This window comes from Anneissia japonica, unplaced genomic scaffold (genome assembly GCF_011630105.1).
Source record: "Anneissia japonica isolate Jap-2015-1 unplaced genomic scaffold, ASM1163010v1 scaffold284932_len83417_cov205, whole genome shotgun sequence".
NCBI lineage: Eukaryota > Metazoa > Echinodermata > Crinoidea > Comatulida > Comatulidae > Anneissia > Anneissia japonica.
Window position 1 is genome coordinate 35,356 of NW_022691287.1, and position 11,623 is coordinate 46,978.

The 11,623-nt window shown below is 32.6% G+C and overlaps 2 protein-coding genes across 2 annotated transcripts in view; both read left to right on the forward strand.

Moving 5' to 3' along the window:
* The first annotated feature begins 681 nt into the window (after positions 1–681).
* Positions 682–3,884, forward strand: LOC117099990. The gene is made up of 5 exons (XM_033239518.1): positions 682–1,063; positions 1,285–1,326; positions 1,912–1,941; positions 2,536–2,635; positions 2,979–3,884. The coding sequence occupies exons 1-5, from the start codon at positions 682–684 to the stop codon at positions 3,256–3,258; spliced, it is 834 nt and encodes a 277-aa protein (XP_033095409.1). The 3' UTR covers positions 3,259–3,884.
* A 3,229-nt stretch (positions 3,885–7,113) lies between these two features.
* The window catches only part of LOC117099989 (major facilitator superfamily domain-containing protein 6-like), a gene marked incomplete at its 3' end in the record, with an annotated part of 39,271 nt that continues 34,761 nt past the window's right edge, over positions 7,114–11,623 (forward strand). Inside the window, 1 exon segment of the mRNA XM_033239516.1 lies at positions 7,114–8,397. Coding sequence (XP_033095407.1) covers positions 7,367–8,397 — 1,031 coding nt within the window.

Consider the following 11,623-nt stretch of genomic DNA (forward strand, 5'->3'; position numbering starts at 1 on the left):
CAAACCGTGTGTCATGAAAACGTCGGTGATTCTAAAACCAAATTTAGTAATAATTATAATAAAATAATAACAATAATAATAATAATAAATTAAATATAATAATTATTACAATAACATTAATAATATAATTATAATTTAATAACAATAAATAATGTATTAGTATATAGTAAATGATTTTCAACCTAATGTAGTGTATTTTACTGTCTTGTAATTTGAATTTTTTAATGCTTTGATATTTTAAATGTTTTATATGTAATTTATCTCGATCTTGTGGAAGAACGATTATTTTAATCGAACAAGTTTATTTGTAATTTTTGTGCTTTTATTTTCGATATGAAATAAAGTTTATATATATATATATATATAATTATCATTTAAAAAAAACATTGAAGTAACACGACTATATAATGCATACAGTATTGGTTTTACTAAAATATAAGTATTTTCAAACAACGAAATTATGAACACTATCTAAATCAATCTGTGTTAAGCTTGTTCACACTATTAATTTTTATGACAAATATGTGATACGCCCATTGGTGTGATATGACATCATCATGCACATCACATAAACTTGTCACATAAAATTTTATAGTGTGGACAGAACATAGGTTCAATTTAGTACTTTAATATGTACCAGCATGCTTGATATTGAATGTCCATAGTGATTGTACACACGTGATGTCAATCTTTCCCTGTCTTACAGATTACCGGCAAACTGGTGCTTACGATGTCATATTATTAGATGCAACCAGCAACACACTGATGTTGAGCTGGGAAATAGATGGTACCCTTCAGGAATCATTGGTCTGGATCATGGTGCAGTATCGATCCCAAAATGATGAGTGGCAGAATGGTACAGTGTTGGAAACTAACGCTAATAGTTATATAGTCGAAGGACTTTCACCCGGTGAACTATACGAGTTACGAGTGCTAGTATTAATAGATATCACAATATCAGCTTCCAGGAGGAAACGAGCGATTGAATCTGGATTAGGAGAAAGTTTCACCGTCACCTATGCTACCTGCCCTGATAACTTCCAGGGACAGAATTGTGAACAAGGTTAGTCTCAATATCTTAGGCCTATTGTTATTTTTGATAAAAAGAAACAAAAAAAGTTGCAAATTTTTAGATAATGTCATGTATGCCTATAGGCTTAGAGATGTAGTTTTAAGTAAACTTCTCTCTCTTGTTCGACTCTTCTCCTTTACATACCTACTGTACAATACACTGGTGAGTGTATTTGTATGTTCTTATAAACTTTAATTCATTTTTCATTCTAGATTTAACAGTTACAGTAATGCTGCCAACAACACGAGAAAGTGGTAAGTTTTAATTCCAAAAGATCTCAATGTAGCGTTTAACCGGAATGATCCATTATCAGTGTTGAGTTACAAAGATCTGAATTGCTTTTTTTTTATTTATTTATTTTCAATTGAAGTTTTAAACCAAATAATTAACAGACATAATAGTTGCGTACATTCTACAAGGGTTGTGTAGTACGGTCTCCAAATTAGTATTTAATTGGACGGAGACACATTTTTTTATTTTATTCTATTTAAAACATATTCATATACGATACAATTTCAAGCCAAGATATAACAGGTCTGTTTATAAACATTGTTCTGTTTTAGACAATTACAGTATCTAATAACAAACGTACATGATGTAGGGCTATACATATTAAGTAGGACTATAAAGTATAATATGATAAACTTGGAGCCCTATGTATTGTGTAATTCATAGGCCTATAGTAGTATTTTGTATTCCGCTATTCCATTTAGAATATCCAATACGGATAGAGCGCCATGGTAGTGAGTCGAACAGCAAGTACGTAAATATTAAATTGATAGAATAACGGTCAGCTTGATTTATAATCAAATCTTTTTGTTTTATTTATATCTTTATAGAACTAACAGCTGTTCCGCCGACTGATGAACGTGAGTAAACACTGTGTGTTTCGGGAGTTGGTCAAAACAAAATACTTAAAACTTATCCAAAATTCCAATGTCATTAGTTTATAGTAGTTTTATTAGCTATTATGACTATAACGGGTTTTCAGAGGACATATAATTAATTTGAAAAATATTCTTGAAAGTAATAAATCATAATTCTTTGTCTTCTTCTCGATCTCCATAATATTTTCATTATAAAGTATTTTCCTAATTAATAAATGTCATTAATTTTATAGTAGTTTTATTAGCTATTGTGACTATAACGGGTTTTCAGAGGACATATATATTATTAATTGGAAAAATATTTTTGAAAGTAATATATCAGAATTCTTTGTCTTTTTCTCTATATCCATAATATTTTTATTATACAGTATTTTCCTAATTAATAATTGTAGTAAAAGGCCACTTGTGTATCTGTGTTAGTCTATATATGGAGTAATGAACATTAAAACCATTTAAACAAAAATAGATAATACTCGAAGAATACTTTTTTAATTGACGTAATGTATTTCAACACTTGTTTATGATGCCATGTTTTTCGCTTATTTCTAATTACTGTAGTTTCTCTTTCTCTCCTAGTTGAAACAGTCATTGTCATTGTCATTGTATGCGCTGTGTTGGTACTAATATTCATCTTACTGGTTATAATTGCTATATTTGTCTACAAAACCCATATTCGGTAAGTTATAGCAAGTCATATGCTTCCTACCTATTAATTAATTAGTGTACCACGGGTGTTCAGATAGAATTTTACGTGGAAAAACGAATGAAGGCTGCTGGTAGATTTCTAAAATATCGTACAGTACATTATAATCCGCACGCATACATGATGTTATAAAATCGTAACAAACATAGTTCATCAACAAAAGTTCCCTTATGAACCCCGTATGAAAAAAGGGCACTGTATTATTTATTACCTATTTGATTAGATGTGTATAAGAGACAGGGATCATGGTTAATATTATGCCCTCTGTATGTTCAGTCACAAAATACTATTTTGGAGAAAATTTTAATTTTCGCAGGCGACACAATCTCATAAAGAAACACAACCCAGACAGGCACTACATGTACCGCTCGCGGTCAGGTTCTCTTTCATTCTCTTCTACTGATTCGGAATCTACAAGTTCAAATGAAGTTATTTTGCACTTCGACAACGACGGAACGAACCACCAATACGACATCCCGATGGAAACATTTTATGACAACGTCAGTAGTAAAGAAAAGATGCCACCAAGAATGAAGCACGCCATCTACGATAATCCACATGTAGAACGATACAACGTAGCTTACCAAGATAATTAATTTAGCTTTTATATGTTTTTAGGTCAATTCTAATCGTTTGTCATCATTTTCTTTATTACTGTTTGGTTTAATTTGGCACATGTTTCGACTTTTTTAGGTTTTGTTGTTATTTACTTGTAATATATGTATTTTAAATATAGTTGAGAGATCCAAATAAGTTCCTAAGCAGTTGTGTGGCTCTGATACATCTTTCAGATAATTAATTGTCTTGTATGAAATATTATTCAGATATTATGAGCTTAGAATGGTAGGCCTATTTCATTTACGTTAATGGATCTGTTTATCTAGTAAGGTAATGTAGATGATGATGAAGGCCATGAAAAACGGTACTTGAAATAATTCCATAACACCGAATAATCTGTCACTGTTGAACCAATTTCTCGCGTCGTAACTAAGCCCCATAATTATGCAAATCTCAGTATTCATATGAAAAAGACAAATATTAATCAGAGTATTAATCGAAGAACCTCTGAAAGCACAATATTTTGATTGTAATATTGAAGTATCTATTAACTATGGTAAGTCTGAGACAATTTTATAACTATATAATATTTAAAAATTGAAAGGTACAAAATATATGCACATGATAAAGTTATTGAGAATAAAGATAATTTGTAGTTTGTAAACCTCTTATCATAGTTATGTTTCATTTCATGTTCTTACTAAAACATTTTATCAATATTATTGCACTATTTAAGCTGAAGTATAGTGTTATATAATAATAAGATGATAGGATAATCTAAATATTATTTTATTATAATACTAATTAATAACATTTGAAATGTATGTGTATTTAATCGTTATAATCATCATCATAACATACTAATTTGAGTAGGCCTAAGGACAGTGTTTGTGCCGACAGTCCAGACGCGTGCGCAGCTCTGGAAGAAATATATCGTAGCACCATTTTTTAAATGCCTTACCATTATTGGCATATTTTGAATTCTTATTTATGTCCATTTGAATATCGTAAAAATAATTTTACAATAACAAGAGTCTACAAAATATTGGACGAGGACTTGCCACGCTACAAAGCAACACATGTGAGTATTCATTATTCAAATTACATTAGTACAGTAAAGTGAAGGAAGCAGCAGAGTATTCAGTACGTAGTGGTAAGTGGAGCGTACTGTATACAAACAAACAAACAAACACAAACACAAACAAACAAACACAAACAAACACAAACAAACAAACAAACAAACGCAAACAAACAAACAAACAAACAAACGCAAACAAACAAACAAACGCGTATATGTATGTACGTAAATATAATCGAATAAATTATGTTATGAAATGAATATGTTAATCAATAAAATAAGTCAATACGTGACGAATAAGTAATGTCTACATCCATCACAACATTTTAACAATCCATTTTTATTTAAAAGGTAATTTGACTTTGATTTGCAAAGGTAAAATTATAGTTAAAGACGTAGCAGTATTCAATATACTGCTTTAAAATATTCTATTATATAGGATTATAGGGCACTACTTGCAGTATTTGGTCTTCACAGGATGATCATTTAAATGATATTCCTAAGCGGATCTCCTTTACCCTACCACCATTAACATAGCGCCTTTTAACTGGCAAAAAAGTGTACAAATGCTGGGTAAATAGTCAGTACTAAAGCTTTTTCCTTCTTTTGTCAGGGGCAGATTTAGAGGGGGACCGGGCCGGCCGGCCTTCCCCCCCCCCCGGTTCCCCCCCCCCCGTTTCCCACTCCGCTTTTTGGAAAGTTTAAAAAAAAAAAAGAAAAGAGAAAGAAAGACAAATAAATACTTTATCGCCCAAAACGCCTCAGATGTTATTTTTGGCGGGTGTTTAGAAAACAAAAAAATCGCAGGGGCATACCCCGGACCCCTAGGGCAATGTTGTCTCTATATGCCCCACTTGCGGTCGCCCTTTCGCCCCACCCTCTTTCAAATATCTATGGATCCGCCCCCGATTTAGGGTCAATTAGGGGTCAATGCGAGAATAATTTTATTTATTTTTTTCTTTATTCTTTATACTGGGAGAAACCTGTTCAGTAGCATATCTACTGTTCTCCCACAGGGCCCAGTACAAAAAGTCGACAATAACATTCACAATTCATAAAAACGAGCAACATACATAAACCAGAAAAAATACATGAACATCCATATCATAACATTTTTAAAATTGTTAAAATAAAAAACGATCAATACGAACACTTAAAAACATATTTAGAGAAATACAGCAGCAAAAATGGCTAGTTATTATTATTACCAGTATTACCATTATTATTATAATTACTATTATTATTAGAATTAAACGTTTTGCTGCCCGTGTAGGCAAACCTCCTCCTCCCAGATTCGGTTCAGGCTGATAATTATTGTTGGCTTTTAAGTCTCTCAAGGTAGGGGAGTAACAAGACAGAAGACTGTTCTTTCAGTCATTTAAACATATTATTTATTAGTTCCCTTCTTCTTCCTCCCCCTTCCTGTAAATACCTGTACCCTCCACCACAACCTCACAGCCTCGCGAAAGGCCGCCGTAGGCGGCTTCACGAGTTATAATAATGATAAATGATGATTACGATTACAATAGTAGTAATACAGTATAATATACATAATAATAATAATTATAATAATAATAATGATAGCAATAATAATAACTAAAAGTAATTGGTAATAATAATGTATGTATATTACTAGTAAATGCAATAACAGTACATGAATATTTTTATATTATATTTTATATATAAAATATTTTTATATATTAAATATTATGATGATAAATGACAATTACGGTGATAATAGTAATACAGTATAATAATAATTATAATAATGGTGATTATAATAATGTTCTTCAAATTATATATTAGTCGTTGGAACAAAAAATTACGACAAAGGCATGTAGACAATTGAACACTGTATTTATCTTCGAAAGAAATTTCCGGCCAGTCCTCTGGCCTTCATAAAAATAAATAAACCTATAGGCTTATAAATAGTTTTATACAATGTACAAATAAAGATATATATACATATAAATAGACATATAAAAATACTGTAATGGTATGGTGTTAAAAGCATATCAGATGTCAATTGTGAACTGAATAGAAATAGTTAGAATTAATTGTATGGGAAGTTGTAATCACTGAGAAAATTTATATCTTTATTGAGGCCTATGGTGTGGGTTTTGTTTTATTTTTAATTCATATATTCCAGCATTTACATTTTAAAGATTTCATAATTATTCACTATTATAGTGTAGTTTAGTCCGCTTCCCACCATATTATTCTACTATGTACGCTTAATTAAGAATTGTTTAATCTTTAACACCATTATCTCAATACTTGACCGCTTTGATCTCTGTCGGATTTCACTATGTATATAACAACATAAACTACTAGATAATTAGCCTATAATTCGTCTACATCACTATTGTATTTTTATATTGTACCGGTACAGTATACAACTTACAACAGCCAATCTTGTGCATTCAGTAAAGCTGATGAAGGCCAGAGGACTGGCCGAATATTTTTGGAAAATAGATACAGTGTTCAATAGTCTACATGCCTTGTCATAATTTTTTGTTTTAAAACCAAAAATCTTTATACTACCCACATATTACAATGGAAATTGCCTGATAAATATTATCACATTGAGTTAATTGAGTTTCTAATATATATAATATCATCGATCGTTAAAAGTAAGTCTAAGGGAAAATATAAAATTGGTAATTTAAAAAGCTAGAAGTCGTTTTGTCTGTAATGAGCTACCGATCGGCTCTCCGTGGAATAGCGCCACCACTATCAGAAATGTTAAACACTAAAAGCTGATTTAATTGGTATAACCCGAAATACATAGACGTATCTGTGGTGCAGCTAATATACGACCCGCTTTGTCAACAGGTTCATTCGAAGTGTACGTTTGAAATACTTTGACAATACGAATGTCGGATGCGCGTCGACATCATTTGATGAAGACCCTGATTGGCAGGTATCATTGGCAGATGACATAGTGTAGTTGCTCCTCATTGGCTTACGAATGATACACGAAATAGATAAATAAAGACTACCGCAGCAGAGGAGCTTTTTCTTCCTTCGCAAGTATTTTGGTTTTTTGTTGCATGTAATAAGGAGCAATGGATATTGATGAAACCGGTGGATCGCGGATGCCAGATCAAAGGCTTCGTGATCGCATCATTCAACGATATTCTGAGAAATTGTATCTTCTCGACAACAATAAAGGCAAGAAGCAAGTGAAGTCTGAAAGTGTATCGACCACCACCTTCACCGAGTCTGCAGATGATCAAGAGAGTCAGGACGCATGTAGCGTCAACCATGGGGCTATCAAGTGCAAATTTCTGTTCTTTTTCTTTTTCGGGGCAAGAGCGTCTCTCGAACCATACCTTGCTGTATATTTCAAACAACTCGGGTTAACACCGTCTGATATCGGAGCATTGTATTCTGTAAGGCCTCTATTATCCTTACTATTTTCACCAATTTTCGGTTGGGTAGCTGATCGTTACAATGCCAGTAGAGTAATTATATATCCGTCGCTTTTATCTTGGAGTATATTTGTGTTTGCAATGGCATTTATACCTCAGCCACACCATATACCTTGTACCGAAGCACGAAATACGTTTGAAGGCCTTTTTGGACAAAGTGCTCTGAATGTATGCTTACATGAATCGACCCTTGATAATTTCAATATATATTCACATGGAAATTATTATCCAATGAAGAAAAATATAGATAATGATTCTATAGAACACTCTCTCTCCAAGCGAGATTACATGAGGTATAATCATATGTCGAACAGTAATATCACCTTGGTGAACCTTGCAGATAATAATATAGACCTAAACATTACTAGTTTAAATGGCACGGTTTATCAAGAATATGGAACCACCCCAGGAACCCGTCCACAGGCTCAACCGTATTTAGAAGAGCCAGATTCTGTACTATGCACTTCAAGTACTACTTGGCTGTATAGTACCAGTGACTTGAATAGAATTTTCTTAATCGCAATGGGGTTGAATATAGTCGGTGAGGTTTTCCAAGCACCGGCTCCTGCTATCATGAACACGGCTATATTGAATACTCTTGGAGAGGAAAACCATCACCAGTTCGGTTATCAACGAGCCTTTGGAAGTGCGTCTGCTGCGTTTATGTAAGTACACACATTCCGCCCAATTTTATCATCCTGCTTCTAATAGTTATTATTTAACTGTTTTATTATAAAACTCTTACTAAAACAATCTTCAACTAATGTCAGAAATAGACGTATTTTTTAGAGACATCGTGTATCCACAAATATATTGCAAATGAAAAGCTTATTTTTAAACGAATATAGAGGAAGATTTTAACCATAAGTACAACGGCTACGGTATATTGACATAAGGAAACACCGTGAATGCGAGACGGAATTCGAGGAAAGTATCTGAGTTTATTTTTCCGTCAATTCACTTAGCCTTTGTACTCTCACTCTGAAGTAGGGTAACGCCGGAGATTGTGTGGCCAAGATGCTTCATGGGGCAGATGACCTTGTGGCCACTGTCGTAAGGTATCCTAGTATAGCTGTAAGATGCATTATTGATATGCCTTCTTTGTATTCGTTCTTGTAAAGTTATCCTATGATTTGCAGTAATTCATGTTATTGATATGATATATCGGTATTTGTTAATGTTTTTGTAAAGTTATCCTATGGCAGTAACTTTATTGATTGGACGTAACGTAACGATCGTAACGTCGTATTTCAGCAGTAAATAGGCCCTATGACGTATTTGTTATTGTTCTCGTAAGATTATTCTATAGCAGTACGGATGTATCAATCAGTATGACGTATTCGTTATCGTATCCGTAAATTGGCGAAAGTCATTTGATGTGCCAATTTAAACGGTTACATTCATTGCGAATTGCAGCTTTAGTCGCATCTTTTTAATCAAATCAATAGGCCTAAGTATTTAGGTACTGTATTTTGCACTATTATTTAATCATAACACCTACTGTAGGCCTATAGGCCTATTTTTGGCATAGGCCTACCTGTTATCTTTCTAAAATATTCTAGTAACACTCCCACCTTAATTGTGTTAAGTTGATAAACTACAGAAATTCTGCTCATTCTACTTTTATTGTTTTTAATGTTCTTTTCCGGACATGGCTATAGAATATTAGGAGTTTCGCCTAAGTAGACCCCGGAAAGGCCCTGCCTCTTGATCTGATCTGGTACCTTTTAGGACACTTAAACATACCCGACTAAATGTGCTCCGGACTCCCATTTGTGAGACGGTCAGAAAAAATACTTAAAGAATCATTAAAAAAAATAGACCCCAAAAAATAACGCCTCCTAATGGCCACCATATTGAAATCCAATATGGCCGCCAAAATATTTGATTTTAGCCAATATATTCATATCTACAGCACATGTCATTGCCAAATGAAGATCATTACCTATGTTTTTAATATCAGGGAGTGTCATGCAATCATCAGAAATTATGTCAGATGGCGCCGCCATATTGGATTTCAATATGGCCGCCAAATTAATGATATTTTTGTCAATATTCATATCTACCGTACTAGCACTGTCAATCAAAGACCGTTGCCCATGTTTTCGATATCGGGGACTACCATGCAACCATCAGAAATTATGTCAGAAAACCACCATATTAAATTTCAAAATGGCCGCCATCTTGAAATTTAATATGGCCACTAAATTAATTAATTTTAGCCTATGTATTCATATTTACAGCACATATCACTCCAACTGAAGTTCATTACCTATGTTTTCAATATCAGGGAGTGTCATGCAATCATCAAAATTTATGTCAGATGGCGCCGCCATATTGGATTCCAAGATGGCCGCCAAATTATTGCTATTTTTGTCAATATTCATATCTACAGCACCTAGCACTGTCAAAGACCGTTTCCCATGTTTTCGACATCAAGGACTATCATGCAGCCATCAGAAATTATGTCAGAATGCCACCATTGAATTTCAAGATTGCTGTCATACTAGATTTCTAGATGGCCGACAAATTAATTATCAATAATGTTGTAAATATCGTCATATCTACAACACCTAGCACTGTCAAAGATATTTACTCGTGTTTTCGATGTCCGGGAGTATCATGCAGATATCAGAGATTATGTCAGAAGACCGCCATATTGAATTTCAAGATGGCTACCATATTGGATATCAAGATGGCGGCCAAAATATTTTTTCCATATTTACATATGTAAAGTACCAGCACTGTGAATCAAGATTGTGTATATGTATATTAGGGATGTCATGCAGTCATCAAACATCTCATAATCATAGTAAAAGCTGCCATATGGCAGTAAAGTAGCACCATAAAAAAAAGTCCGACAACTGCTACGTTGGATTTAAGAATGATTGTCAATTAAGAAAGGTACATGAAAGAAATGGAAATTAAAAAAAATTAATAGAAAACAGTTAAGGGATAACAAATTGGTAATCAATCGAAAGTAATGAAAATAAAAATAATAAGTGAATAACTGCTTTGTATGGCATGAGAGCAAGTGCAGGAGAGATAAATGCAGATATTAAACATCGTTGTTTATATTAAAGCTAGTTTTAGCATAAATGAAATTATGTAAACATAAATAAAATATTCAAATTAATGGTGTGAAGACACTAATATCGAATAGACCTCATGTCTATGAGATGGCTAATTATCATTTTCAAATGATATATAAACATATGTAAATATTGAAAGGGAAAGAAACGGAAAAGAAAATTAAAGAGAGGAAAGAAATAACGAAAAGGAAAAAATGGAAAGGGAAATGAAATTTAAAAAAAATAGAAAATGAATATAACGGAGAAAGTGAAAAGAAATAAAAGAAACATCAAGAAAAATTAAGAAAAGTATATAGATAACTTTAGCATAAATGAAATTATGTAGACATAAGTTAAATATCACATTGAAGTAATGGTATGAAGGCAATAATATCGAATAGACTTCTAAATATCATTTTCAAATATGTATATATATATCTATATATATATATTATATATATATATATAATTAATTTTTGTGTGTAGCACTCTGTTTATATAATTAAATAATGGTGAAAACAGAGCTTGAATAAATGAAAACTGATGTGAGTATCGTATCGGGATTAGCCTATCAAATAAAAAAAAAAGTTCCTTATCAACTGTTTGAAAATGTGCTCCTGGCGGGAATTAAAATGTGATTTCTTGCTGTCAAAGTGAGTGTCATATATATTTACCCCTGGTATATCACAGATATAACCCAACCAGGACACTTCTTCAAAAAAATGATATACTGTTGCCAAAGAATACCCTAGAAGTCATACCTGTATTATAATGAAGTAACATATAGAATCAATGTTGCTGCGTAGCATTGTGGTATAAC